The 27691-nt window shown below is 33.6% G+C and overlaps 2 protein-coding genes across 2 annotated transcripts in view; both read left to right on the top strand.

Moving 5' to 3' along the window:
- LOC113513317 (protein FAM166B-like) overlaps positions 1 to 27097 on the top strand; it is a 29433-nt gene extending 2336 nt beyond the window's left edge. Inside the window, exons 2-5 of the mRNA XM_052894084.1 lie at positions 21413 to 21514; positions 22394 to 22546; positions 23546 to 23742; positions 24479 to 27097. Of these exons, the coding sequence (XP_052750044.1) occupies positions 21413 to 21514; positions 22394 to 22546; positions 23546 to 23742; positions 24479 to 24711 (685 nt within the window). The 3' untranslated portion in view covers positions 24712 to 27097. The remainder of the gene's footprint in view (positions 1 to 21412; positions 21515 to 22393; positions 22547 to 23545; positions 23743 to 24478) is intronic.
- Positions 18486 to 19935, top strand: LOC128200489 (uncharacterized). The gene is made up of 2 exons (XM_052894085.1): positions 18486 to 18740; positions 19559 to 19935. The coding sequence occupies exons 1-2, from the start codon at positions 18641 to 18643 to the stop codon at positions 19750 to 19752; spliced, it is 294 nt and encodes a 97-aa protein (XP_052750045.1). The 5' UTR covers positions 18486 to 18640; the 3' UTR covers positions 19753 to 19935.
- Positions 27098 to 27691: the final 594 nt, after the last annotated feature.

The raw sequence follows: 27691 nt of genomic DNA, 5'->3' as shown, positions 1-27691 counted from the left end.
AATAGGTAGGTATACAAAAAAACTTATTTATTAAATTAAATTAAAACTTATCCCTATAGGCACCAAATATTATCCGTTCAACTATTTAAGCGTAATTGAGTAACAAATAGCCAAACATCTAAAGAGACAAACATCGAAATATCTTTATATATATATAATATTAGCAAAATATTATTATTTTTATATATTTATTTTATATATAATATTAGAAATATAGAGGATTAAATAAGATTTGAAACTTGACCTCAGAATGGACTAGCAAAATTAAATAGATAAGTAAAATCTTTGGTTATCTACTGTTATTGTTATCATGATTGTAGCGTTTGCCAAGTCTTCGGAAAATCTAAGGAATTAGAACAAATTGCTATGATATGTATATTTTTGAAGTTCCACAGTAAATTTGTCAAAACAGCGCTTCTATAATTTTAGTACCATTAATAATATGTTGTCTGTAAATAAATTGATACCTAAGTACTTACTTTTGTCTATAGAAAGCTACATTGTCATCGAGTGACATAGTGATATATTATTTTTGAAAATATACATAAACTCAAAATATACTTAACCGGTTTTTAAAATTCTTTCACGTATGAAAAACTATATTATCACTGAGTAGTATGGGTTGTATTTTATCAAAATGTCTGATAAAGCTGGCTATTGAAGTCTTTTGTCTTTTTCTTTTGTGATATATTTGCAACTAGTAAGAAAGTGACAAAACACCCTAATAGTTAAAATAGGTTTGCAGAAGGTTCTTTTTATTATTATATTCATTAAGACCAGATTTAAGGTAAGTGTAACACCTCTTTCCGAGTGATTCCGGCATAGAATAGGCTTTTTTTTCCCGTGAATGTCGTAAGAGGCGACTAAGAGAGCGTCCCTCTTAACCTATCTCTAAAGCTTAACTGCGGTTGCCAATCCTCCTGCCAAGTATGGCAACAACTGGCAAAATCCCTTAAGAGGAGACTTATGTTCAGTAGTGGACAGTTAAAAGCTGATATGATGAGGATGATTATAACACCTTATACTGACATTAAGGTAATCTCGTGTTCCAATTTGTTTACAATACTCGATTTTCCCATTACATCGTTCCGTATCTCACTTCCTCATCTAATTACAGTAGGGTAATAAAATGCGTAGGTCTTCCGTGTCTACTCTTTCGTTATGATAAACGAGCATATTACAGTTACTGAGACGTTATACAATGGATACATTGCACAATATTCTTTTTTAACCAATTCCCCTACCATAAGTTAAATTTGGGAACGTTGATAAAAAATAATACTATTTATTTATGTATATTTTACAATATAGCCTGGCTTCATCATTATCATTATATAATATAAGCCATAAACTGTTCACTGCTGAACATAGGCTTCTCCCTATTGGTAGGTTTGGCTAATAGTTGCCATGCTTGGCAGGCAAGTTGGCAACCGCAGTTCGGTTTTTTTTAATGGGTGATAATGGAATGGTAACCCCGCCTGCGCTATCGGGATACGCTGGCGGAGCACCAGTGAAGAATGATAGGTGAGGATGAAGCAGGTCAGTTGGCCCATCGTGACAAATTCAACAAGAATTGTTTACGATGATTTCCAGTGGGAACCACGTGGAGGTCGACCTAATAGGGCATATTGGTAGCAATGGTGCTGTCAAACTCCATTGCTAATAATCCCTTTCCCCCTAAACGCAGTTGGGTTTTGATGATGTTTAAAGAGGGACGCTGCTATTCACCCCTCGACCATTAAGTTCTCTTAATCATCTCTTACAATACCCAAGAGAAAGGAAGAGGAACAGCCTAAAGACCAATATATAATATTATTTTAAGAAAAAAACACTATTGTCATTAAATTTAAGAATGTTTCCAATAACCTCGTCTAGCAACTTCAATTACTTATTTCTTATTTAGAATCTGTAGGTGGCATTTTGTTGATGTATTCGATAGTAGCACAACATTATTCTTTGCTCTATTATATCCATATGGGTCGACCTGTAAACTGTTGACTCACTACGGATACATCGTAGGTGACCTTCTGCCTGAAATACATTTACCTACAGGGTAAATTTAACTCAATTCGAATAAGCAAATATATAAGTAAGTATCTGTAGGGTTTGTATATAAAACATAACATGCCATTTTGGTATGAGATGCTCAAAAATGTTAGTCCCGTTTCTTTATGAAAAGTGTTCGGTTAAAAAAGTATTCATATTCACTCAAAAAGGATTCAAATAATTTCGGTTTCACTCTGTGTAAGCATGTTAAGGTCAAACCGAGCAAGCCATGTTTTTCTCATAGACAATGGTTAACTCGGAATAAAACATTTTTATTTTGTATGACAAGGATTTTAAAATTTTTATTTTCTTAAAACAAAATTTATCCAGTTCACTGAATCATCACACTCAGTTTTCTTTTATTACATTTGCATTAGTACTTGACTAAATGTACGAAGCCGGGGCAATCCACTAATCTATTTTACATAATAGTAACAATCGAAGTTTTCCACAGTCCTTGCTTGTTCTGGGAAGATATATATATAGGGATCTGGGTCTTCCAGGACTAACGGTAGAATTGACCTATCATAAAAAGACTTTTAGATAGATATCTATCACCCAATAACCAATTAAATTAAAAAAAGTGTTCTATCACAGAAAATATAATTGTCCTATCATAAATTCTATAAACATCATTAACCTTTGGTCATGCAATGTAAGCTATATGTACCTAGGTACATATTTTATGACCACCACAAAGCGAAGTACCTATAGCGATTTAGGTCAAGATTTTGACGGTGTTGTAGCATTAGTTGCTTACTTATATTCTAAGTTTAGAATTCTAAGTTATTCTCTTATGGTGAGAATAAGGTGACCTGTAGTATAGTGGCACACGTTCAGACATAATTAAAATTAAATATGAACACGACCTTAATATTAATTAACGCGGGAATTTCTATGAATTTAAACTTATACATGACTACCTACCCGCCCGCTGCTCTGTCCGCATGCATTAAAATAATATAATTAATCTATGTTTAACCCATAATACCTACTTATAATCCATCTATATACCTTTTCTTCGTTTAAATAAATTCAATTGTTTAGTAATTGAGTAACAATATCCAAAATATACTTACAAACTTTTACAATCGTACTTGGTCAAATAAATTCAAATAAGTACAATTTGAAAATATGGAAATTTATAATGCGGCATATCGTGTGTCTATGATCACATTTTGCTTTGTAAAGAGAAAAGGTTTCCACCATAATTACATCAACTTTCCTAATCCTATAATTTTATTCTTAAATTTTCTACTACTACATTCCTGTTTTGTTCTGCGTCTACTTTATTGCTTTTTAATTAAACTTGAAAATAACTAATGGCAACTCAAAAGTCGTAAAACAGAAAATCCGTATTACTTGAAAAATAATAATTATGATTATTATTTTTCAGCTAGTACAGTTGATAACCGGCAAAAAATGTATATTTTAATATAATATAGTATCCATCCATAAAAAATAAAAAATTTAAGGCAATAAGGGAGGACGAGGATTAAAGAAAGAGGTCAAAAAATAAATGTTCCCGTCGTACGAAAATTAGTAAAATAAAAAAAAAAGTTTGTAACAAGTAAAAAAATTGAATAATTTGGAGAAAGTGGCAACAGAAACTCAACTTTATAGTGTTGTAGATAGCGTCGTGTAGAAACAATAGATAATCGGTCATCGATAGTGAAATCCGAGACCGTTGTTCCCACCGACTCGACACGGTTGGAGTCGTTTCTGGCTTATTAATATCGTGCTAATATAATATTACAAGAACAGAAAAGCAATATCGTGATACACATTTTATAAATATACATCACTGTACAATTATATTATTATTTACCGTAACTTTATTCACAACCACTCTTTGGAATCAACATCCAGCAGCAGTATTTCCGAACCGATACGACAACATAACCTTCAAGAAAAGAGCATATTCCTTTTTAAAAGGCCGGCAGCACACCTGCAATGCCGTAGGTGTTGTGGGTGACCATGGGTGGCGGTAGTCACTTACCATCAGGTGAGCCGCATGCTCGTTTGCCCCCTGCGTTGTAAAAAAAAAAAAAAATACAATAAAACTGTAACTTAACTAAATCAGAAATAATATAAGGAGGTCTGTTCCGATACCATAAACAAACTACTGCACCGAAACGTACAAAATTCTGAAATAAAAATATAGTTTCGACTTATATTGCTCTTATTAATTATTATTTTTTATATAGATATGTATAATTTATGACATGCAATAAATAAATAAATAATTTAATTAATTAAATACTGATTTAAAATGTCATCCCAAAAATTCTGCTTCAATCGTCACAAAATTTGTAATGAATCAATGTGAGTTAAATCTTATTTGTTGCAAAATAAATCATTAAAATCGGTTAATATATAATTAATATATATCATAGATATGTAAATTTAAAAGTGAGAATATGTATGTATGTGAATAGGAAACAAGGATATTTGAGATGGAGAAGGACATCAGCTGTTTCTTATCCCGGTCCTACGAATAAAGTCGCGCTCACAGCTAGTTAAAATATAATTACAATAGTTTTTAGTGAAATTTTTTATATGAATATGTAACACATGGAAAGTGAAGCATCGATTGTTTTCTCCTGCTCATGTATGAATAAATAATAACATACCCGTGATAAGTTCTTGTTGGCATTCATATTTTAATATCAGTCTTAACGCTATATCTTTTACATATGAATACAGATCAAAATCTAAATAATTGGGAGTCTTTTACTTTTGAAACTGAATATTTTCTCCAAAAAGACATGGGTCAAAACCATAGACGAAACCTTAGAATGTGTACGATATACTGCGTCTATGGTCAAAAGGCTTTTTTTAATTAATGAAAATGGAATGGTAACCCTTCTGCGCTACGGTATACGCTGGCGGGCACCAGTGTGGGATGATAGGTGAAAATGAAAAGGTAGGTTAGTTAGCCCATCGTGATGAATAGACCTGGAATTCAGTACGTTGGTTTGGATGGAGGGAGGGGGGTCGGCCTGACAGGGTATGGCAGCAGTGGGACGGGTAGTCCGCATTACTAACAATCCCTTCCCCCCCCCCCTAGTCAAAACGTTGCTAGCAAATACGACACATGCAGCTGTCAAATATAGTACAGTATAAGAGACTCAATTTTTTTATTATTTTTCGACTCATATTTCTTTGAGAAAATTGCACATTTTCTCAAGTTTCTTCAAGTTCCTCTAATATAAACCTCTTTTAAGAACGTCAATGATTTTTTACTACACTATTTTGATTTTGATTTTGACATTTTTTTTTATTAAAATAAAAGATTTATATGTGTCTAATATTACACAGTATGGTGAATGCAGTGGGTATATTTATTTTATTATATTTATTTACAAAATGAGTGTATTAATTAAAAATACGATCGGTTAGATGATGAACGGCTACTGCAACGCATGAATACCTACTTGCAAACAATACTAGATCGAGGTATCATTATTATAGCGTCGACTTTCGCAAAAATTTCGCCTACGAATCCTCCTTGAAAAGAATTTTGACCTTTGGTCTCATCTCTATTTTATTTAAAAATACTGATCATAAGCTAATCCGACTGACCGTACAAATATATACAAAAGATATTTGTCGGAAATCTGTAACAGTAAAAAAATACGATTGTATTTAAAAAAAAACGAAAATAAAGAAATAACCAAATCTGCTGACACCTATTCAAACACTAGGTACGCACACCAACCAACAACATTTCATTTTTATTTAGGTGCATACGTACATATATACTACTCTGTCTATCGTATATGACCCGACTGTTCCCTACATCAGAAGGAAGATGTCTCACGACTATGATTGCTGGAAAACATGCAAGTTTTACATTACAGAACCCGGTGGAACTCACCTTGAAACTAAATATGACAATCGATTAACTCATTGAATATGAGAATACTGTTACTCTAATCGATTTAACATTGCACGCAAGTAACCTATACAATATATATATATATATATATATATATATATATATATATATATATATATATATATATATATATATATATATATATATATATATATATATATATATATATATATATATATATATATAGAAGTTAGACTTGTGAAATTTTATAGAACAGAAATCAAATACCAAACGCGTGCGAAGCAGAGGGAAAAAGCTACTGACAAAATAAATTCGTGTCGCATAATATGAAAATAATAATAAATTGATAAATTGATACTGAGCAAATTTAACAAAACGCTTATCTACTATAATACTAACACCCATGATTTTAATATTGTTTTTTTTTTTTTAATGGGTAAAAATCGCATGGTAACCCCGCTTGCGCTATCGGTATGCACTGGCGGACTATCAGTTAGAGATAAGTAAGGATGAAAAGGCAGATCAGTTAGCCTATCATGATGAATTCAACAATAAATTAGTCACGATGGTTTCCAGGGCGAACCACGTGGAGGTCAACTTGATAGGGTACATTGATAGCAACCTCCCCATTACTAACAATCTCTTCTCCCCATTTTAACATTGTGGGCTACTAGCTATATCTATGACATAAGTAGGTATTAGAGCACATAAGACGATATACAAATCAGGGCAGAAGGAATTGCTAGGTTAGTTTTAAAAACTCCATATCAGCTCAAATTCAACACGATTTCCCCTAGTAACTGTTGTTGATAATTTTTGTTGAATTCATCTTGATGGAACAACCGATTTCATCCATATCACCCTTATCATCTCTCACTAATATCCAGCCAGCGTATACCGATAACACAGGCAGGGTTGCTATTTTGTATTTAGAAAAAAGTATACCTAGCAGTTTTAATGGATATATATAGCAAACCGACGACCGATGATACTATTTTTAAAACTAAATAACTAATTCGCAACAACTTATGCCCCAACAAGCATGTTCGAAATTTGAAAATATTTTATAAACTTTTCATACTAAATCGATCACGTGATCGCGCGTCTGATAACTGATTGAAAATTTAAAGTGCTGTTACAGCTATCGAGCCAGAGTAGGTACTCCTGTCGCGTGACATGCACAATAACGTTAAACTTTTAACAAACCAAATGCTTTGATTCTATAATATTGCGGTCATTAGGTATACTGTTGGTGTATTTATTTAATCAGCTATTTGTGTCTACAACAAAATATTAAAATAATATTATTACATATTAACGTCGTTTGAAAGCATCAATATTATGATATCTACTTGAGGGAAACTGTACAAGAGTCTAAATGGGTATCTACTGGTTTGAAAAGTGAGATATGACAACGATATTACGGAGTTCATCATAATACCAATTCACTGTTTTTTTTTTTGCAATGCATTTAAGGTCGTCACTCCATCTAGTGAGGGCATTTAAGGTCGTCACTCCATCTAGTGAGGGGTCGTGCGTTTTCCCCTACGGATTTGTCACTCAAGAACCTTTCTTCCCCATCGGTTGTCGGTTCTTCGAGCTATATTACCAGAGGGAGACTTTGTACAAAAGTCGATTGTTTGGGTACCTCTGTCCCATTCGTGTTTTTACCGTGAAGCAGTTGTGTTTGCATAGCTGTGTTTCGGTTTGAAGGGTGGGATATGGCGCGAATTTACAGGGTACAGAGGAATAACATCTGAGTCCTCAGGAATGGCAACGCATGAGGGGTATCATGGGCGAAACAGTATACTTTGTTATGTCCATGGTACTGCTCATGTCTATAGGCGACGGTTAACTTTCCATCAGGTGGGCCGTCAGATTCTAAGTTGTATAATAAAAAATATGATCAGCCCACTACCACTTTAGCATGCTTATCCTTTTGGTATGTCGGTTACTTTGGTTTTTTGCGAATATCCTCGTTTTAGATTCTGTCACGCAAAGAAACTCCGAACATAGCCCTTTCCATAGCCCACTGAGTAATTTAAAGCTTTTATTACGAAGTACTAAAACTAAGGTAAATAAAGGTAGTTGCTATGAGCGTCACAGTGTAAACTGTCACGTCCATAATGCTGTTGATGACGTTGATATCTATCAGCGATGATTGCCACTACACAACAAGTGGCTTATTTACTGTTTTGAGTTACATAAAATATGTCCCCATTATGTGATTTTATCATGATCGCTCCTGCGTCTTTTGCATATCGTACCGTACCTGCTTACTGATAAGAGAAAAAGAGTTAGTCCATTTGGTAGAGCGCAGGTATTATAAACGATTTCTATAACAATAATTAATCAACAGGATCTGGTTGATTTTGAGTCACTGTAGCATTGACTATTTATTTCTTTCATGATATTTAGATTAGTAAACTAGCTGACGGCCTGCCTGGTGCAAAGCGGTAACCGTTGCCTATAGACATGAACAGCACCATGAACACTTCTGTGCAGTACCCATCATGCATTGCCATTCCTGAGGATTCCATACCTTTATAATTTCACTGCCATATCCAATCTTAACACACCCTTGACACCGAAATACAGCCATGTAAGCGCATCTGATTGAAACAAAGGTACAAAGTCCCTCTCTGGTAAAATTAAATTATTCTTTTTAAATAATAATATCTTATGAAAAACATCACAGATCTTCTAACGGCTATGAACTCTTGAAAACAGAATACTTGAAGGATACTTGAAGGATGACACCCACACCCGTATACTAATTAATAAATATTAAAACTATTAAACAGATTTTATTGTTAAAAGTTTCGTAAGTTTATATTTTAATATAATATGTAGTGAGCTAAGGCGCTCACTCTAGTTCGCGCTCGCGTCATAGCAGCTCAAGATTAAGGATCCCGAATGGTCCCGAAACTAGTCGAGCTTTCTCGACCAAATTACACGTAAATTAAACCGACAGTTGTTACATTAAAATACAAAAGAGATGATGTGAGAAGAAGAAAAAGTTATCAGAATAGAGAACATCATTTACATTCATTCGTATATTAATACTGCGTATTAAAGTTGAAATAAATAAATAAATTAGAATCTATCTTGATAAAATTCCTCAAATACGGACATAAAACTAACAAGGAAGTGGTCGCGTGAAGCGTAATTTCAGAGAAACTCTCTCCCGTGGGAGCTAAAGTTACGGAATGGGCATTACTACCGTCTGACCAGAATTAGGCTGAAAGTTTTTTTTTTTTTTTGGAATCGAGAATTCGCACCCAATATCTTTGTTGTTGCCAACAATCTATATTGTAACCGTTTACCATTAGGCGAATACTGTACGAACATAGTAAGAGAACATTGATGGAAATCCCTATATATCACATACTATATAATTGTTTGCCTAGCAGCGTGTTATAACGTGACACGCAATAATACATAATTTTATTTTTAAATCGTATGATTAAAATAAATTCCTTAGTTTTAATAATGTTCATAAAACACCATAAACACAAGAAATATTAGTAAGTATAGGTACTTGTAGTTTACTATCTTATAAATCAACAGTTAACTATAAATCGTAACCAACTCAATTTTACTAACAAGGCAAATAAATGTTTCAAAGTTAAATTCGCTATTAAATTAAAGACTTCATTTATTAGTTATCAACAAGGTAAATCGGATCCGTTGCTTATGGCACGATGCCATGCAACTTTCAGTTTTACCTGATAGGGTGCTAATTGGAGATAGTGCCGTAACGTTTTCACTTGAAAATAACCTTGATGTAGGTAATAATTGTCGATTGATGGAGTCCAATTCATAACGTTGTATTAAATACGGCCTGCAAAGACTTGTGGGTTTATCTTATGTCACAGAGCTTGAATTTGTTATTGGGATTAAAATATAATGGTAGCCCTGCTTGCGTTATCAGTATAGACTTAGTGACTTACGTATTAAGTTATTAATATATGCTATCAAAGTACCAGTGAATGATGCTAAATGAGAATGAAGTCAAAACTTTAGCCCATTGTGACATTTTCATCGGGAATTAACCACAATGATTTCCAAGATAAGTACGCGAAATTCAACCTGACAAGATCATTGCTAGCAACAGCTTGTTTTTTTTAACAATGAAGTGGCAAAGAAGCATACAGCTTTACCAGAGGGAGACTTTGTACAAAAGTCGATTGCTTGGGTACCTCTGTTCCATTCGTGTTTCAACCGTGAAGCAGTTGTGTTTGCATAACTGTGTTTCGGTTTGAAGGATGGGATATGGCGTGAATTTACTGGGTACAGAGGAATAACACCTGAGTCCTCAGGAATGGCAACGCATGGGGGGTATCATGGGCGAAACAGTATACTCTATTATGTCCATGGTACTGCTCATGTCTATAGGCGACGGTTACTACTTTCCATCAGGTGGGCCGTCAGCTTGTTTGCCATTTTAAGTAGTATAAAAAAAAAAGCTGATTTAAGCGGTTACCGTAGCCTATAAACGCCTGCAATACCAGGGACAACGCGTGCTTTATTGACCCGGAAGAAACCTCTTTACCCCTTTTTTGAAGAACCTTATGTTGAAGTGTCTTGAAAAAGCCTCTACAAGGAACTTATTCCATAACCTGAGCGTTCGTGGAAGAATGCATTTCTGAAACCGCGCTGTACGCGACCATCTAATTTCTAAGATATGGGGATGAACTTCCTGTCGATGGCGAGCTGTTCGATGGTAAAAAGTGGCCATAGGCATCATGTTGAACAATTCCTCTAAGCACTGAAATTGTTAGACGCCATTACTAATATTTGCACTTTTTTATGCAACTTAGAATAGCAAACAAGCTGATTGTCACTATGGCGCCTATTTTTGTGTATGTATATATAATAATATGCTAAAATTATTCTTACAACTAGCATAATAATTATAGATCTTTGTACCGCACAATTTACTTAGACAGAAATTAACTCCTAAAAGATCGTAGGTACCAATTTAGTCACCACCAAAATTGTGTGTCTATTTTAAAGTCTCCGACAAAATGTCTGACAGGAGTAGATTTGTTCCCTGCTATTAACGTTGAATTAAATTGTAACTGTTGAAATGAGGCCAAATCGCGTTGGGATACCTAGTCAAAGTTCTTTGTCGCCTGACTGTCGCATAATTTATTTATTCATCGTAGTACTTAATTTGCCTTTGCATCTATCCATCAAAACGTTCATCAGAAAGATGATAAATATTATATTGTACACTCATTTATCTTTGTTCAGTAAGTTACTTGTTTCCCTTTGTTCTATCTTTATTCAAAGCTTGTCATATCCACTCAAACTTTTAGAACTCTTCAGTACCTCAGATATTCAACTTTCCTTCCCGAAGTCGGTGAAAGCTCACATCAATTTTATCATTAAATATGAGACATTTTACATGACATAAGAGATTTTACTTACGAACTTGTTCAGGTCGTACGTTGTATTGAATATCTGTGCCTTTATCGAGAAACATTACAATACAAAATAGTTTTTTATTGCCTTTTACACATCCTGTGTCTTCGTTATTTATAAATATTCCTCGCCATTAGAAAGAGAAAAAAATGTTATTTATTTTAAATAGACAAAAAAAGAACGTATTAATTCATAATATACCTATATATAATACATAATGTAACGCAGTGTGGGACAACCCCCCACTAGATGGAGTGACGACCTGAAGTGCATTGCAGCGAGTCAGTGGATGTAGGTGGCCTAGGACCGTTCTTTATGGCAGTCTATGGGGGAGGCTTATGTCCAACCGTGGATGGATGATGTCTAAAATGGTGCCAATAGTATAAGTGCATCATAATAAATTTACGTAATAATTTAAGATTTTGCATCACAAAAACAAAATTTCCTGTGACGAAATTAATATATATGGGACTGTGACAGTTGTAAATTGAAGATATCGCGTGATATAAAAAAATTACAGGCGAACTGAGAACTTTGAAAAAGTCAAAATATCATTAATAACTACTTTGCGCCACGAATGGCGCAGTAAATATGATAGACAAGTTGTTTTACCTCAATGAGGCCCCGGGTTTGATTCCCGGTTAAATCAATTTATGAAGCTTTCTAAATTTACTCTTTTTCAATTCTAGGCTGGTTCTATTGCAATTGGTGTAACTGTAGATTACTATTATTTATTACCATTACATATTGTATATTTATTTCTACAATCATTGACAAATATTTGCTGTCCTTGAGTAAATAAGAAATCTACTTACACGAAATTTATGGTAGAATACAGCGGAACCCTAAATGCTTTATACATTATCCCATGGCATTTTCGAGATCAAAGAAAATCTTAAAAACACTTTGTTTAATGCAAGGTAATTTAGCTTTTGCATACTCTTGCCAAAGGGTGATTGCCTTTACACTAGCGACGATTACCATTTTCTATAAGTTACATAAAAGAGGAATTCCACTTGCAACATATTGAAAGCGAACATACGTATAGACGCATTCGACGTAAATAATTTCTTGAAAATTAGTCCATAAATTTAGACTATTAACGTCAAAAATATTTGTAATTCTATTTCATTTTGTTTCATATTAGATAGCTCACCCGAATGACGTCCAATATTTTATTTCCCAAGTGTCATAGGCAAGTCCATACACTAATCGCTTACCATTGGACAAGCCATATCCTTGTTTGCAGACCCAATTGTATTCAAAAAAGAGGATGTCAGCTTATATTTCACTCCTGATAAATACAAAAGCAGTATAAAGTCTATGGCCGTGGCCGAGCATGTGGTCCGGGCATAGAATAGGCCACCCTTTTCTTTCCCGTGAGTGTAGTAATAGCTGACTGAGGGAGAGCGAGGGATGGACAGTAGTGCCCCTCTTAAAACATCTCTAAAGCCTGACTGCGGTTACCAATCCGCCTGCCAAGCGTGGCAACTACTTACAAAACGCCCCAAGGGGGAGGCTTATGTTCAACAAAGGACAGTTAAAGGCTGATATGATGATGTCAGATCAATCTCATCAAAACTAATTTATACAAAGTTCAGCATATCTCATACGCGCCAGCTAGTGCCAACTACAGCGAACAACGAGCTTAGTTATCTCCCATTCGGCGTAGAAAGGCCGCATGCGGGAACTTCGGTGCCAGGCACGCTATCTGTACACGGCCTAAGGTCGCTTTGTAACAGACAAGCATGATAGACGGGAGTCACGTTTAATGATGTATTTTTTTTTTTTTACTTCAGTAAAGAGGAGATGCTCAATTTGACTTTTTTGTGTCACGATTCAATCTGAACTGATTTTTATGCTTTTTTTTTTAATCTATAGAGTTTAGTCTCAGTTGTTCGTATATTAATTTGATTATGATTATATCAAGTATGAATTTATTTTTCTCTATTCAATAATGCACCGCCATCTTATTTCTCCAATGGTTGACTGGTAGAGAACACCGTCCGGTGTTAAGTCCGCCAAATTTACATAGAATTTTTCTGTTCATTAAAGTTTAAATAAATAAATAATGACTAGAGTCGTTTTTGGGTCAATTAAATATTAAATTATCATCACAGAAAATTGCTAAATGTTCAAGTAGGTACGGATACTTATTTTTTTTTAATTATAATTTCAGAAATAAGTCAAATTTAATTATTTTATACAAATCATCAGATATGACAAAATACAGTTGTATTTTATCTTTACATTCGCTCAATAAATAGTTACAAACAAACAACAATGGTAAACAGAAATAATGTACCATTTGCTTCGACGACAGTTTGGCAAACTTTTTTACCTCACTATAAAGGACAGGAATATTATTAAATCGAATGTATGTATACATGTATTTAGTATACAGTAGAAAAATTTACGAAATCTTTAGTGTTAATTCATTTATTATAATTAGATTCATTAATAGGGTTTCGAAATCTTTTTTCCTGCATACAATTTTAATATTACATTTTATATAAATTTATTAATCATTCTGTTACATTCTGCACTTATTTTGTAATCGATATAACGATTGAACATCTTTTCAAGATAGTATTCAACCTGAAAAATTGAACCTTTTTTCAAATAATCTATCTCTATATCATCATTATCATCATGTTAGCCGTTAACTGTCCCCTTAGTCCCCTACTGAACATATGCCTTCCCCTTTAGGGAATTATCACGCTTGGCAGGCGATTAAATTTGGTGATTTTATTTGATTTGACGCTGCTGTCTATCCCTCGGCCATTAAATTCTTATAACACCCACCCATTCTATGTCGAAACCACACGGTTAGGCTATATAGCCTATCATACTAAAATTGTACATCTGTTAAGTTAGTATGGGAAACTCTACATTTCATGTCGTTTTTCGACCCAGAAAAGGATGTTAATGATTTTGATGGCAGCCCATATAGCATATTTATACATACGTATATAAAATCCTATATTTACCATACTAAATAGGCCATCCATTTCGTGATCCGACCTCGTTTGGTATCGCTAACTATTGTCGCTTCGGTGATACTTGGAAACTTGCGAATAGTCAGTCGTTTTATTAAGAAACTCAATTTGTAGCTATGAAAGTTGATATTACAGAGGGACGCACCGTTTAACCAGTAGTAAACTTTTAAGGGTATACATGATTAAATAGTTAAATTATTTATATGTTTTTTTTTTTTTTTTTGTTGCAGATACATGTTGGTCTCGTTAAATTCATATAAAAGTCATAAGTAAAGTTACTGATTTTTTTCTTTAGTTTCATATTAAGATTTTTAAAAAAGATTTTGTGATAATTCCGACTATGTTATAGGTATAGATCTCGGATTCTACCATGAAATGAAATTCTGAATTTTGGACTCAATTACATGTTATTGTTCATACCAAAATCGGTCAAATAAATGAAGCTTAACATTTCGTTCGTCATAAATCCTACCATAAAAATCCAAAGCAACGTTATTAACATTTTAAATATTTATAAATGGTATGTTAATTGTAATTTTAGCATGAAATTAGTACTTTGTTCAACCCCGAAATTTTGGAAAACATTTCATGATATGCCCTCAATTGGCATATCGTGACAAATTCACTAGGAATCAACCATAATCGTTTGCAAGGGAAACCGCATAGAGGTCAACCTGTCTATGCAACAAATTCAAAATCAATTAAAATTAAAAACAATGAGCAATGAAAAAATCAATAAAACAATTATTTCACGTATTGTATGAGAGGTATATAGAGCTAACACAAAACATTGAAGCATCTGTTTTGAAAACAATGCAGCAAATGGAAAAATCGTAAACCGTAAGAACGTTTAGTGGTAAACTGCTACATTTAACATCAAAGCGAATAATGGCCTGGAGGATATGTGTACTGTTTTTCTCAACCTTTTTCGTAAACGGACTATATTTCAGGACGCCATGTTTGTATTTTGCAAATAAGTGTAAGTATATTTTATAATATTAACTTTATTACTTTTGTATGTAGTGTACGAAGTTACTCTGGCATTATATTTAAATACCTTTACTTAAATTGTTTTATACTGGTAACTTTCTTTAGAAGTTATCTAGGTAAATAGAGTATAAAAATAAGTGATATTCATTGGGGAATAACATAATTTATATAAGTCAATAGTTAAGGAAACACCGTATCCTAGCGTGGTCCCTTGAGTACTTATAGTAGATTTCCCAAGTCACAAATTAGACGAAATACACCCCATAAGTTATTGTTAAGAGTGTTCATTCAATTTCATCAAGAGTAACAATATATACCTATTTATAATGTAAAAATAATCTCTCGTATTGAAATGTAGGTTATGTATACTACAAATATATTTAAAAAAAGAATATCCCCTAGCTACGGTATTACCACAGTATATAGAACTACTCTTATACTGTGGTATTAGTTGATATGAAACAATTATTGCGACTACCACGTTTATTAATATTCCAATTTGAAGATTGAAGATAAGAGTTTATCACTGAAATTACTGAGTACTGCAACTATTAATCTTAGATTAACGCCACATTCTGAGTAGGTATCTGGCATATATCATACATTTAAAGCTTCATAAATAACAATCGCTTTATATCGTTTCAAGCTATCACTATGAAGTTCAACAGTCAATATAAAATATGCAATCAAATTTGAATGTGGTTGCTACATTTAGTTACTAATCTTCAGCGACACTGAATGCTGAATGTAGCGCTTGCTATAAATAGGATTTGGTATTGCACGCATTCTTATACGGTAACCACTTACCATTAAAATAAAACCTACTTTTATTTATGTCGCATGCAATTTTCTTTTCAGGCGTTTCTCACTGTCCTCGTAATATGCACCCTTACCATACGCGATGCGACAAAGATACATTATCTCAGCGCACGTGTGACCATCCAGAAATTAATATTCTTGGTGCGTATAGGAATTTTTGGTGGACTTGTATTCCTTTTGGAATATTATTAAGTTGATGCAAGACCCGATACGGATGGTGAAGACCTTTTTTTAGGAAGCCATCATACAAATATCGAATCCGATATAAGCAACATTGATTAGAAACTCACACCTGATGTGAGCGACATTATAATATGTGATTTAGAAAAAATCATATGAGCAGTAACGGTTTTACCATCAGGCTGAGAAGGCTGAAGCCTAGGGCGGCAGATTTTAAGGGCGCAAATTTGGGGCCAACATTTTTTTATATTATAAAATATCAATTTTATTGTCAAAAAAATTTTAATTAATATGACTGTAAAATAGGGCATGGAATTTTAAAAGTTATTCGAGACGTCAAAACTTAATTACTCTAGTGTAAGTATGAGGTACTTTAATGAGAGCAATAAAAATTCAAACAATAAATTTAAGAGCTTTTTGTCTGTTTGTCTGTATATTTGTTCCGGCAACATACAAAACCTACAGCAGGAAATTGGATGCGTTTTATTTTAATATACCATCTATAAGTGGTCATCTACTTCCAAAACCCACGCGTTCAAAGTTGCGGGGTAAAGCTAATAAAATATAATAATTAACTTTAGGTCACACCTGCGGTTGGTCCCGTTGTGATTGCAACGGTGACTTACTCCTGGACGAGATAAAGAATATTTGTGTCGACTTCAAGACGTGCCAGCAAAACTTCAAAGGCAAAATCCGGGACAGGACACGGAACAAGGCTTCCAGGAAATCAAAGAGAGTGAGACTCCCACAAAATAAGGAACTTTTTGAAGAAAAATAAAAAAGTGAATTTTGAAAATTCTAATAAAATATATTATGAAAACAAATAAAAAAAATCTGTTCTCCTGTTATTTATTATATATTATAAATTTGTAGGGAAAAAAATTCTCGCTCATAATTATGGTCCTACCCTTAAACATCTCATTTTCTTGAGTCGGCCTAAAATGTTTTAACTTTTTTATCGTCTTCCATCAACACTCATGCCATCACTCAGCTTTGGTGGCATTATTTTATAGCTAAGAGTAGACATTTGGTGTGATTAAATTTGGAAAGTTATTTTTAACTTTGGGATCTGTAAGATAGGAGAATAAGATAAGAGAAGCAAGCTAATTGCTTCATCTCTTATATTTATTGTGCTAAGCAAAAGCCAACATATATCAATCACATATTCTTATAGGTACCTACCTATAACGATAGAAGTAACTCATACCTTTTATAACATCTACTGTACTTTGCTAAATTTCGATCAGCGTAAGCATAGCAGTTTACGTGAGGAAAATAGTTCAATTGTTATTATAATATTGGGTTATTCTTGTTACTATCTACGAGATTACGAAAGAAAGGGATTGTTAGTTAATTAGCGCCTTTATTACTAGCAATATAACCCTGTGAGGTTAAGTTCCACGCGACCGCTTGGAATTCACCGTGAATTTGGTTCGATCGTCCAAGTGACCTGACTTTATTTTCACATATCATCTCTCAATGCCAGCGTAACCTAATAAAATATACAATAGGATTAGTATTCAATTTCAAGCCATAAAAAATTACGCCCTAATTTCAATAGACTTAACTAATATTTAAACTTACAAAAGAACTGTGCCTATGTACGAGGCAAGTTTTATAAGATTAAAATATAATTAAAGTGAAAATAACACTACTTGGTAAATATCGACGAGTAGATTTTAGCAACGTTGATTGTGATAGTGTAGTAGGTTCATAGATATTCAGAATTAGAGACCACTGAATAATTATTAATACTTAATAAATATTTATTCTTAATTGTCAATTCCAAATAATATCTTCATATAACGAAATGGATATAATACAAAAACATAGCATTAAATTTATTTATCTACTTTTATGATAGATACAGTAATTTATTAAGTAGATGCCTTCTAAATATCCCAAAGGATGTCCACCCATCTATATATAGATATAATAATCACCTGTGGACGTATACGTCCACAGGTGATTATTTTCGTTCCTAATGTTTACTTCCCGAAATAAGCTAATATTTCCTGCGATTACAGGAAAATTATAAAATTATTTTAATTTTAAATTATTATGAAAAATCATTCAGGTAAATACATCATTGCAGGGTTAGATTCTCTTGTATTTTTGCATTGGTTAATATACATTTGTGTTATTTTATTTATAGTTATTTTACGAACACTGAGATTTACAAAAAAAAAAAAATACAAAACAGGATATGAACAGTGTTGTTACTGGCATAGTACTAAACAACTCGAGACTAAAGACTTCAAACTACGTAAACAAATTCAATCATTTCAGTAAAAAGACGAGCGCGCTATAGACAATGCAGCATACGGTACTGTTCCTATGTTTTGTGAAAGTTATTGAAACTATGTACTATGCAAAAATAGGGAAACCAGGCTGCCTATTGTACAACGGAAGTTGTAAGTAGTGAGTTTTTACAAAAGTAAAGGAACAATTTTCAAGGAGTGTAAATAATTGTAAAATGTATCTAATAAATATTTACTAGATAGGCAGATAACCATTTGCTAACGCGAGATGGATTCCATATCTTCCCCTAAACTCTATAACCAACAGTATTATTACTCTATCTATGCTTGAACATAGTAGATAACACTTGGTGCCATTATTCTAGATGATATATAACCGCTACAGACAAATGCTGTGTATTAAATTAGAACTTTCAACTGCAGGTACGAGTACTATGCTTGGTCTATGAACCCTCATGTAAAGGTGTGACGAGAAATTAGAATTATTTTGTTTAAATCCACTACCATTAATATATATGTGACTGCCAACACTCGAAGATTGACCACCACTATTACTACTAGATGTTCCAGAATCTTCCATGTTAGCCATCAATCTACAACTGCTATATGTTCATGCACTTTTTGCGACACGTGTTTCACCTCTAAACGTGGCATCTTCAGGCAAATTATTAGATCGCTTCTCGGAGCCAAATGTTAACCGTTCGACTGCGAATTGCCTTTCCAAATGTTTTAAACGGGTAATGAACGTAAATGACTCAGGATACATTTTATACCGACATACGATAATGGTACACCTGTTTAGTCTAAATGATGAATAGATTGACATAACGATAACGAATATCATAAAGATTTATGCGCGTGCTCTATTTGACTTATCGCAGTAAGGAATCTTAATTGAGAAACGAGCTATTGGTTTGATTAACTGGCATACTGCCAAATGATCTCATATGACCCTATAACTCAATTTACAGGCGTTCAGGAATGCCCGGAAAATATGCACCGTTTTAACAGCGAGTGCCGTCCGACACCGTCGCAGAGGACTTGCGACGAACCTGTAGCAATATCTATGGGCACAATATGCGATTGGTCGCGCTGCGATTGCGATTTCCCCTTCGTACTACACCCGCCGTCGGGTTATTGCTTCGCTTACGAAGATTGTCCCTGATACGTTTTCTGATTGAATTTTCTCGTTATCGGCAAAATATTGGTGTGTGGAGAATTCACTAGATATATGAAATAAATATGATTTAAACGCAATCCTGTTTTGTTATTGGATATTAAACCTTGTTTAGAACCGATTTGAATAAATAAACATTTAAAGTTTAACATAGTTCTGGTAGTACTATTACATTTCTCCCATCTTATTCCCTTTACTAAGCCTGGTATATATTTCACTAATATAATAAAATTGTAACTAAACGATGCACAAGGGTTGGTTAGTATGTTATATGTTGTTGTATTAGCCTTTAACTGTACAATGCTGAACATAGCCTCTCCCATAAAGGAGGTTTTGCCAATAGTTACCATGCTTGGCAGACGGAGTGGCTAACGCAGTTTGACTTTTGGTGGTATTTTAAGAGGTGCTGCCCATCCCTCCACCATAAGCTCCTTTAGTCGCCTTTTACAACACCCACGGGAAAGGAAGGGGTGACCTATTCTATGCTGGGACCTACACGGTCTGGTATTCAGATACTAAAAAATAATTAATATCTCGCTCTCTTTATTCGTACACTCTTGACGGAGCGATCATAGGTTACATGAGTACAGTGGATTGTCGATGATACTTTTCTTGTTGTATAATTGATATAAGGGGTCTGAGTAAGAGCAAAAAAGCTAAAACGATATTTTTTTGAAATTATGTCTATATGTTTGTTCCGGCATCACGCAGATGTGACTTTTAAAATTCTGTTCCTGAAGGTCTAACTTAAAATCTGGTATATATTACCTTGACACACCAATTAGAATCATTATATTTTATTGGTTCTTCTACTTCTGAAATTCACTCGTACGAAGCAAAGGACAAAAAGCTAATAATTTATAATAAGACTAGCCGCCCGTCCCGGCTTTGCATATTGGTGGTGGATATTTTTACAACATTTTAAAAAGTGGTTATTGTAACATAACAATATTAGTTGGATATATAGTATCGCGAAGTTATTGTAATTATTGATATTTTCTTCAATATTGTAGAACATACTTTTATTCTATCACCAATAGTTTCCGCAGCGCACGCGACGAAAGATATTTTATAGCATCTTTTTACACCTTGAGTTACGTTACTAAAGTTTTAGTAAGGATTCCTAATCTTTTCTAGCAATAAATATAGCCTATAGGCGAATGTAGCTTTCTAATGGTGAAAGAATTTTTGAAATCAGCAAAGTAGTTTTTGAGTTTATTCATTATAAACATACATACACACAAAAATACAAATCTTTCCTCTTTATAATATTAGTGTAGATATATAATGGTGTAGATATGTAATATATAATAAGATGTAAGATTGCCCACATTGCAACGAACATATTGGAATACACCATCACATAAACTTGGTATGATAACGACATTATCGTTGTCGTGAAACTTGTTGGAATTCAAATCGAAATAACTTTGTATTGTCCATTTGAACTAAGGTTCATTTAACTTGAACTGAACTGAATCGAAAATAAAGATCGAGGTAGTAAACCACGACGAACGCTAAAATAATGATAAACACAAACATTTTGATGTTAAATGTAACGGAATACGCGTTTTTGATATTTTTTTTACAAACTAGTACATGTTAAAAAGAGAACGATCTTAATGTTTTTTTTTCTTTTTTTTTTCAGATATACCGGACATTGTCCTATGTTAAAATTTCGCTTCGGCAAATGCTACGGTGACAATACAAGACAAATTCTACGGGAAATACGCTCAAAAGGATTATTCAAGTAAGATTTTAAGTCTTACATAACTTATGGTGACCTTCAGACTCAAAATGTGTAGGTATAAAAAATTAATTATAATTACGTGGTTACTACCTCAGATTGGTATTATCAACCTTAGATTAAGAAGTCTATAAATACGTCTAAGTCTATTTTAATTATACAATTATGTAACTATTCACATGAATAACTAATCACTAATCGAAACTATATGTGGTTGCATTTGTTTTATTACAAAATCCTATTTCTTTTTATAAACAACGATCGCTTGTTATTATGGACAAGAATCACTTTTACCGTTCATTTCTGTACTTTTAAATTATGTTGGCCAATAAATATCTTCTATTCTATTCTATGACTACCAACTTAGTCTATGTATCATCTTATCGTCGTCTATATCGCAAATATGTCCTTCTATATATTCTTGAGTCTCAAATTATCTCAATTTCGGTTCAGTAAATTCATTTAGTCGTTATTTCTTAGCGACTATTTTCAATTCCGTCCAAACCGCCTGTCCAACGTGGTAATAGTATGTTGAATCCTTCTTTATGACGAGAAATTTATACCCAGCTGTGGACTTGTTAAGAAGAATAAATAACAATGAGGTACTCATATTTTACCCTGTCTCACCAATACAGAAAGAACAACACAGTACTAATGAATCCCATGGCAAGGGACAGATTGTCAAAATTTATATAATTTGGCTCCTTACAAATACCTAAAGCGGTCGCGGTAGATCTCGTATGCGATCAAGAAACAATATAGACCGATTCAAGGATAACTGGTAAACTAGTACCATAAAAAGTAGAAGCAGTTGGAGGAAGCCTTTTGCCTTTTTATAATGGGATAACACTTTTAATCTAATATTTCAATTTCAACCCACAGCAAGCCTTTAGAGTATCGGCCGGGAGACAACTACGAGCTGGAGAATATGCCGCGTCACCGCAACCCTCAAGAGGACGTGTACGACGGGCTGCACAACCGACAGACGGCATACATGACCGGCTACACGGGATACGTGCCCGGTATGAACTTCAGGTTAGAATTGACAATTCGTTCGTTCTGAATGGTTTATCTAAGAAGCCTGAAACTCAAAAGAGATGCCGGACCATGGAGTTTAAAATGTGTGCATCTATGTAGGCTTTAACTCTTATTGCATGTTTTTTTTATTGGTGAAATAAATCAAGGTGATATAATTCATGTTCAAAATTAAAGGAAAAAATAGTTAAAAAATAAATTTGACAGCGATGTTTTTTTTCTGCAATGGACATTAAAAGGTATCCAGACACGATCAACTTAAAGTGAACTTGTTTTTTTAAATAATTTTTGGGCACTCAATGTTATGATGGAAATTTCCACCATTATACAAAGATAAAGGAAATAGGAATAGTAATACGCATAAAAGCTCTGATTACCTTTCCTTCCTTCTTTGCACACACACATACATAAATCAATTCATACAAGTTATTTGATTATTTTGTTTAATTTCGCTACCACTAGTATGTGTGTGACTGCCAACACTCGAAGACTAACTACCATCATTACTACCAGAAGTTCTACAACCTTCCATATTAGCTCTCAATCTCCGACTGCCATTTCGTCCACGCACGTTTTGCAGTACATGTTTCACCGCTAAACAAGGCACCTTCAGGCAAATTATTAAATCGCAGTTTGGAGTTTAGTATTAATTATTCGGCACGTAAACTGCGAAATCAAAAAACACCAAACGAACGAATATAACACCTATTTCAGTAAAAGATTTATACAAGCTCTTCGTTTATTTCTTTTTTTAAGCAACTCGAAATGGTAAACAAACTGACCTAATTAAAACTGTTTAACTTAACCTCTTAACATGAACTTGCAGCTTTTTAGTACATAATGTACTCATACGTCCGTCTAATACCGTTCCTACCAACATGTTTACATGTGTATGTTCATTCGTGCTCGATATTAATCCCTTTCATTTCTCTTTTTAAACCAATGTGGTTTACTTTAAATAGAAAGATTTTTTTTGTGAAATATTTTGATTCATTTCAGATATGGCAAATCCTATGGCCGTTCGGCCGACGATTGTATGGCGGACTTCACAGAAAGACAGAGGGAGATGAGACGCAAGACAGATTTGAACAAAACCTATGCCAGGTCACGGAGTGCTCCCAAAATGGAAACCATTCACTCTAGAGACGAAATAAGACGTGATCTTAGCAGATTTAGAGAAATCAATAAATACAAAGGTTTGTCTATTCCAGACTAGCTTTTGCCCACTAATTCGTACGCGTAGATTTTAGAAGTAGGAAAATCAATTAAATCCTTAGACCAATTCCAGATGGCATATCAAAATAAAGAAATACACCAGTTTTTAAGTTAGATCTTCATAAATATAACTATACAAACTGCATTCAATTTATTGCAGTAGTTAGTAATACAAAAAAATGTAGACCAAAAACAGACAGACAGACATTAATAAAAAATATTCTTTTGGCTTGTTAAATATCTCTTATGTACAGATATCATCAAGTTACCATTTTATTATATTACTAAGATGTAAGGAAACTAAAAAAAGCGGGATCTCGACAACAGCGGCAAATTTAATCAAATTCATTGCATTAAAATTCTCCTATAGTATAAGTATATATTATAAGTAGAGGTGGGGAATACCATAATATGTAGGAATATATATATATATATATACCTAGGTATATGATGCTCCAATAACGAATATGTTTCTGTAATCCAAAAAATAATATTCGATAACAGACTTTTAACATATTCGAAAATAGATATCCGACCGATATGGGCGATATCGAAATTGGTTATGACCTTTTTTCCGCCATCAATATCCAGAGGAACCCGATCTGATGTGTATATATTATACATATCAGATCGGTATACATATTACCCATGCCTAATTATTAGGTAATCAATATTTCTTTAGTATATTTTGTTATATCTTTACTATTATAATTACAGATAATACAATATCACCAGAATTCCCACCAATCGCTGGATACACCGGCCATATCCCACGCATTAAAGGAACCGAGGCGTCCCTTAGCCAACGGTATCACTGCGCAGCCAAACGTGGTTTGGAACTTATTAAAATGGAGAAAGAGAAAAGGAAAGAGTTGCAAAATGCCAATACTAATATTAGATCCATCTTAAAAGACCACGAAAAGAAATACTCCTATTGGAATTGGGGATAGCATACAGGCAGAAGGATGTTCTTTACTAAATGTAGATGAGCATTCTTCTTTAAAACCAAACTAAGTACATGCAATTTTAGAATCTGAGTGGCCAGTGTGAACGTGAGGACCATAGATTTATTATTATAATAAGAACGACTGCGTTCGCGTTTGTATTTAGAATTTGTACTCAGCTGCGCCTCTAGCGGATGGTTTCCGAAACTCTGATATCCATATAAAATATAGTATGACGTTCTACAAACGTAAACGCAATTGTAAATCTTCAACACACATTAGCCACTCAGTGCAATCAGACGGAGTGGCAGCGATGAATAATGTGACCTACACAGGAATTTATAAAAAAAGAAAATACATCGCAAGCTATATGTATATGTGTTCAGACAGACATCGAGGGGAATTGTTTTATAATATGGAGACAATCGTGTTCAGTTACGAGCTTCTAAGACTTTTACAAATTACAGTAGTATTTTCAAAACTAGCTTAAATAGATTGTTTAATGAAAAGAAATGAGACTTCATTTCGTTAGTCGTGACCTTTAACAAATCAGTATTTAAATGTTTATTATCCATAACAGAAGTTAGAACATTGCAATTTATGACCAATTATTACTACATTATATGATTTGTTGATTATTGATGAATAAAAAGTATTCATGCCTGAATCTGAGAATTAAATTTCATTCTAATAATTTTTACTCAAAGAGACTTGTTTACAAGCACTTTTAAATAGTATTTTTTTTTAATATACTACTGGGTTCGAAAAGTCGTTATTACAAAACGCTTCAACTGTATAAGAGTAAGGTAGAGTAACAAATAACAAAAAAACCTTTAAATAAAAATCATTTATAATATTAATACCTAGGATAAATTGCAATGTTTTAAATAAGGAATTGGAATTGTTAAAATATTGATAATAGTTAAAAACTTATTTAGTTTATTTTTTTACATTGATTTGGATGTAATTTAATAAATCGTTATAACAAGAGAAATATAGTAAATATAGATAGTAAGTAACGTAATACGTAGTTATTTATTGTGTTTATTTGTTAATCATATCCGCCTTTAAACGTCCACTGCTGAACACAAGCCTCCCCCTCTTAGGAAGTTTTATTAGTAGTTGCCACGCTGTTCAGACGGATTGATAAACGCAGTTAGGCTTTGTATATATTTTAAGAGGGATGCTGCTGCTATCCTTCGCCCTCCCTTAGTCACCCACTCTTACGACACCCACGGGAAAGGAAGGGGTGGCCTATTCTATGCTGGGACCATACATCTTTTTGCTAATAGTAGTAATTAATAATAGTAGATGGTTTCGGGCTGTTCCTTATAGCTTAGTCTGTAGGAAGGTCTATGTCCAGCAGTGGACAATTAACGACTGATATGATAATTTGCTAATAAACTTAATTATTAAGAATTATATGTATGTAGATAATTGTTGTCTTCGTGTAGTTATCGAAATAAGTACGTTATCGTTCACTTAAAATGGGTTTGATCGTGAAGAAAAAAAACAAATCGACGAAACAATGAAATAGTTCATTATACGTTACATTCGAATTGCAAAACACAATTGCAAAATTGTAGTTCTTGCTTCACAACAAGCAGTTTTTTCTTCGCAAAGAAATGAGGTTCAGTTTTGATACAAATTAATATGAAGCCAACACGCGAATCGAGTAAATCCGGTCGATTGTTAAAAAAAAATTTCAATCGACGCCCCTGGTTTTGTAGGCGTCCATAGACCGTTTACCATCAGACGGGCTGCATATTTATTTGTCATCTTCGTAGACTTTGTACAAAAGTCGATTGCTTGGGTACCTCTGTCCCATTCGTGTTTCAACCGTGAAGCAGTTGTGTTTGAATGGCTATGTTTCGATTTGAAGGGTGGGATATGGCGTGAATTTACTGGGTACAGAGGAACAACACCTGAGTCCTCAGGAATGGCAACGTATGGGGGGTATCATGGGCGAAACAGTATGCTCTGTTATGTCCATGGTACTACTCATGTCTATAGGCGATGGTTATCACTTTCCATCAGGTGGGCCGTCAGCTTGTTTGCCATTCTAAGTTGTATAAAAAAAAAGTAAATCATAATCCGTTCAGTATTAGTAATGTAATCCTTTATTATAAGTTACAAAAACCTGAGACGATTTGAGAATCACTTTCTTTTAGAAAAATCAATTAAATTGACCAATTCTTTATGACATATGAAGATAAAACATATATAATAAATTTTAAGTTTTTTTTTTTATACCACTGAGGTGGCAAACAAGCATACGGTCAACCTAATGGTATGCGGTTACCATAACCTATGAACACATTTTTTACTATTTTGGCGCTTACTGCGCGGTTTTTTCAAAAGGTAACGCATAATATATCGTAATGCATACAATTTTCGGCCCTTTGAGGCAGCTGCCCTTCCCCTCTCCTGGGTACGCCCATACAATTGTAAAAACTGCAAACAATGTGTATAGATTTTTATTATTATTGTTTATTAGTATTATTTCGAGGTGAATTTCCATATTTTAAGCGGATTTTTGCTCAAGCAAAAAGTATTTGTCGATAAAATATGTTCCTTTACTTATAAATTAATATTTCAAATCGGTTTGCATTAATCAAAGATAACGTCCACAGATTAAGAATAATTTTTCTAGTGGGAGAGTTTGTAAAAACCGTTTGCATGGATACCTCTATCTTATTCGTATTTCTGCTATGAAGGAGGCGTTCTTGCATGGCTGTTTCCGTTTAAAGAATGGAGTATGGCAGTGAAATTACACGGTACGAAGGCATCAAACCATAGTCCTGAGCAATGGAGTTCTATGAATATCAGTGTATTATATCACGTCCATGATATCTACATTTTAAAAGCGACACTTACCTTATCCCTCAATTAGGTAGAGCCGTCAGCTCGTTTACTATTCTAAGCATCATAAAAATTAATAATTCTCTTTCTAACCTACACAAGTAGATAGTCGAATTGAGAACTT

This window comes from Galleria mellonella, unplaced genomic scaffold (assembly GCF_026898425.1).
Source record: "Galleria mellonella isolate WM207_F2 unplaced genomic scaffold, CSIRO_AGI_GalMel_v1 utg19, whole genome shotgun sequence".
In the NCBI taxonomy this organism is placed as follows: Eukaryota; Metazoa; Arthropoda; class Insecta; order Lepidoptera; family Pyralidae; genus Galleria; species Galleria mellonella.
Note: the sequence above shows the minus strand (reverse complement) of the source record. Positions and strands in the feature narration are given on the sequence as shown.

Bases quoted from the DNA above. Each gene is read 5' to 3' on its own strand.
- LOC128200489 (XM_052894085.1), top strand. From the start codon at position 18,641: ATGCAGCATACGGTACTGTTCCTATGTTTTGTGAAAGTTATTGAAACT. The intron at 18,741-19,558 runs GTAAGTAGTGAG...CTCAATTTACAG, and splicing joins CCTATTGTACAACGGAAGTT to GCGTTCAGGAATGCCCGGAA.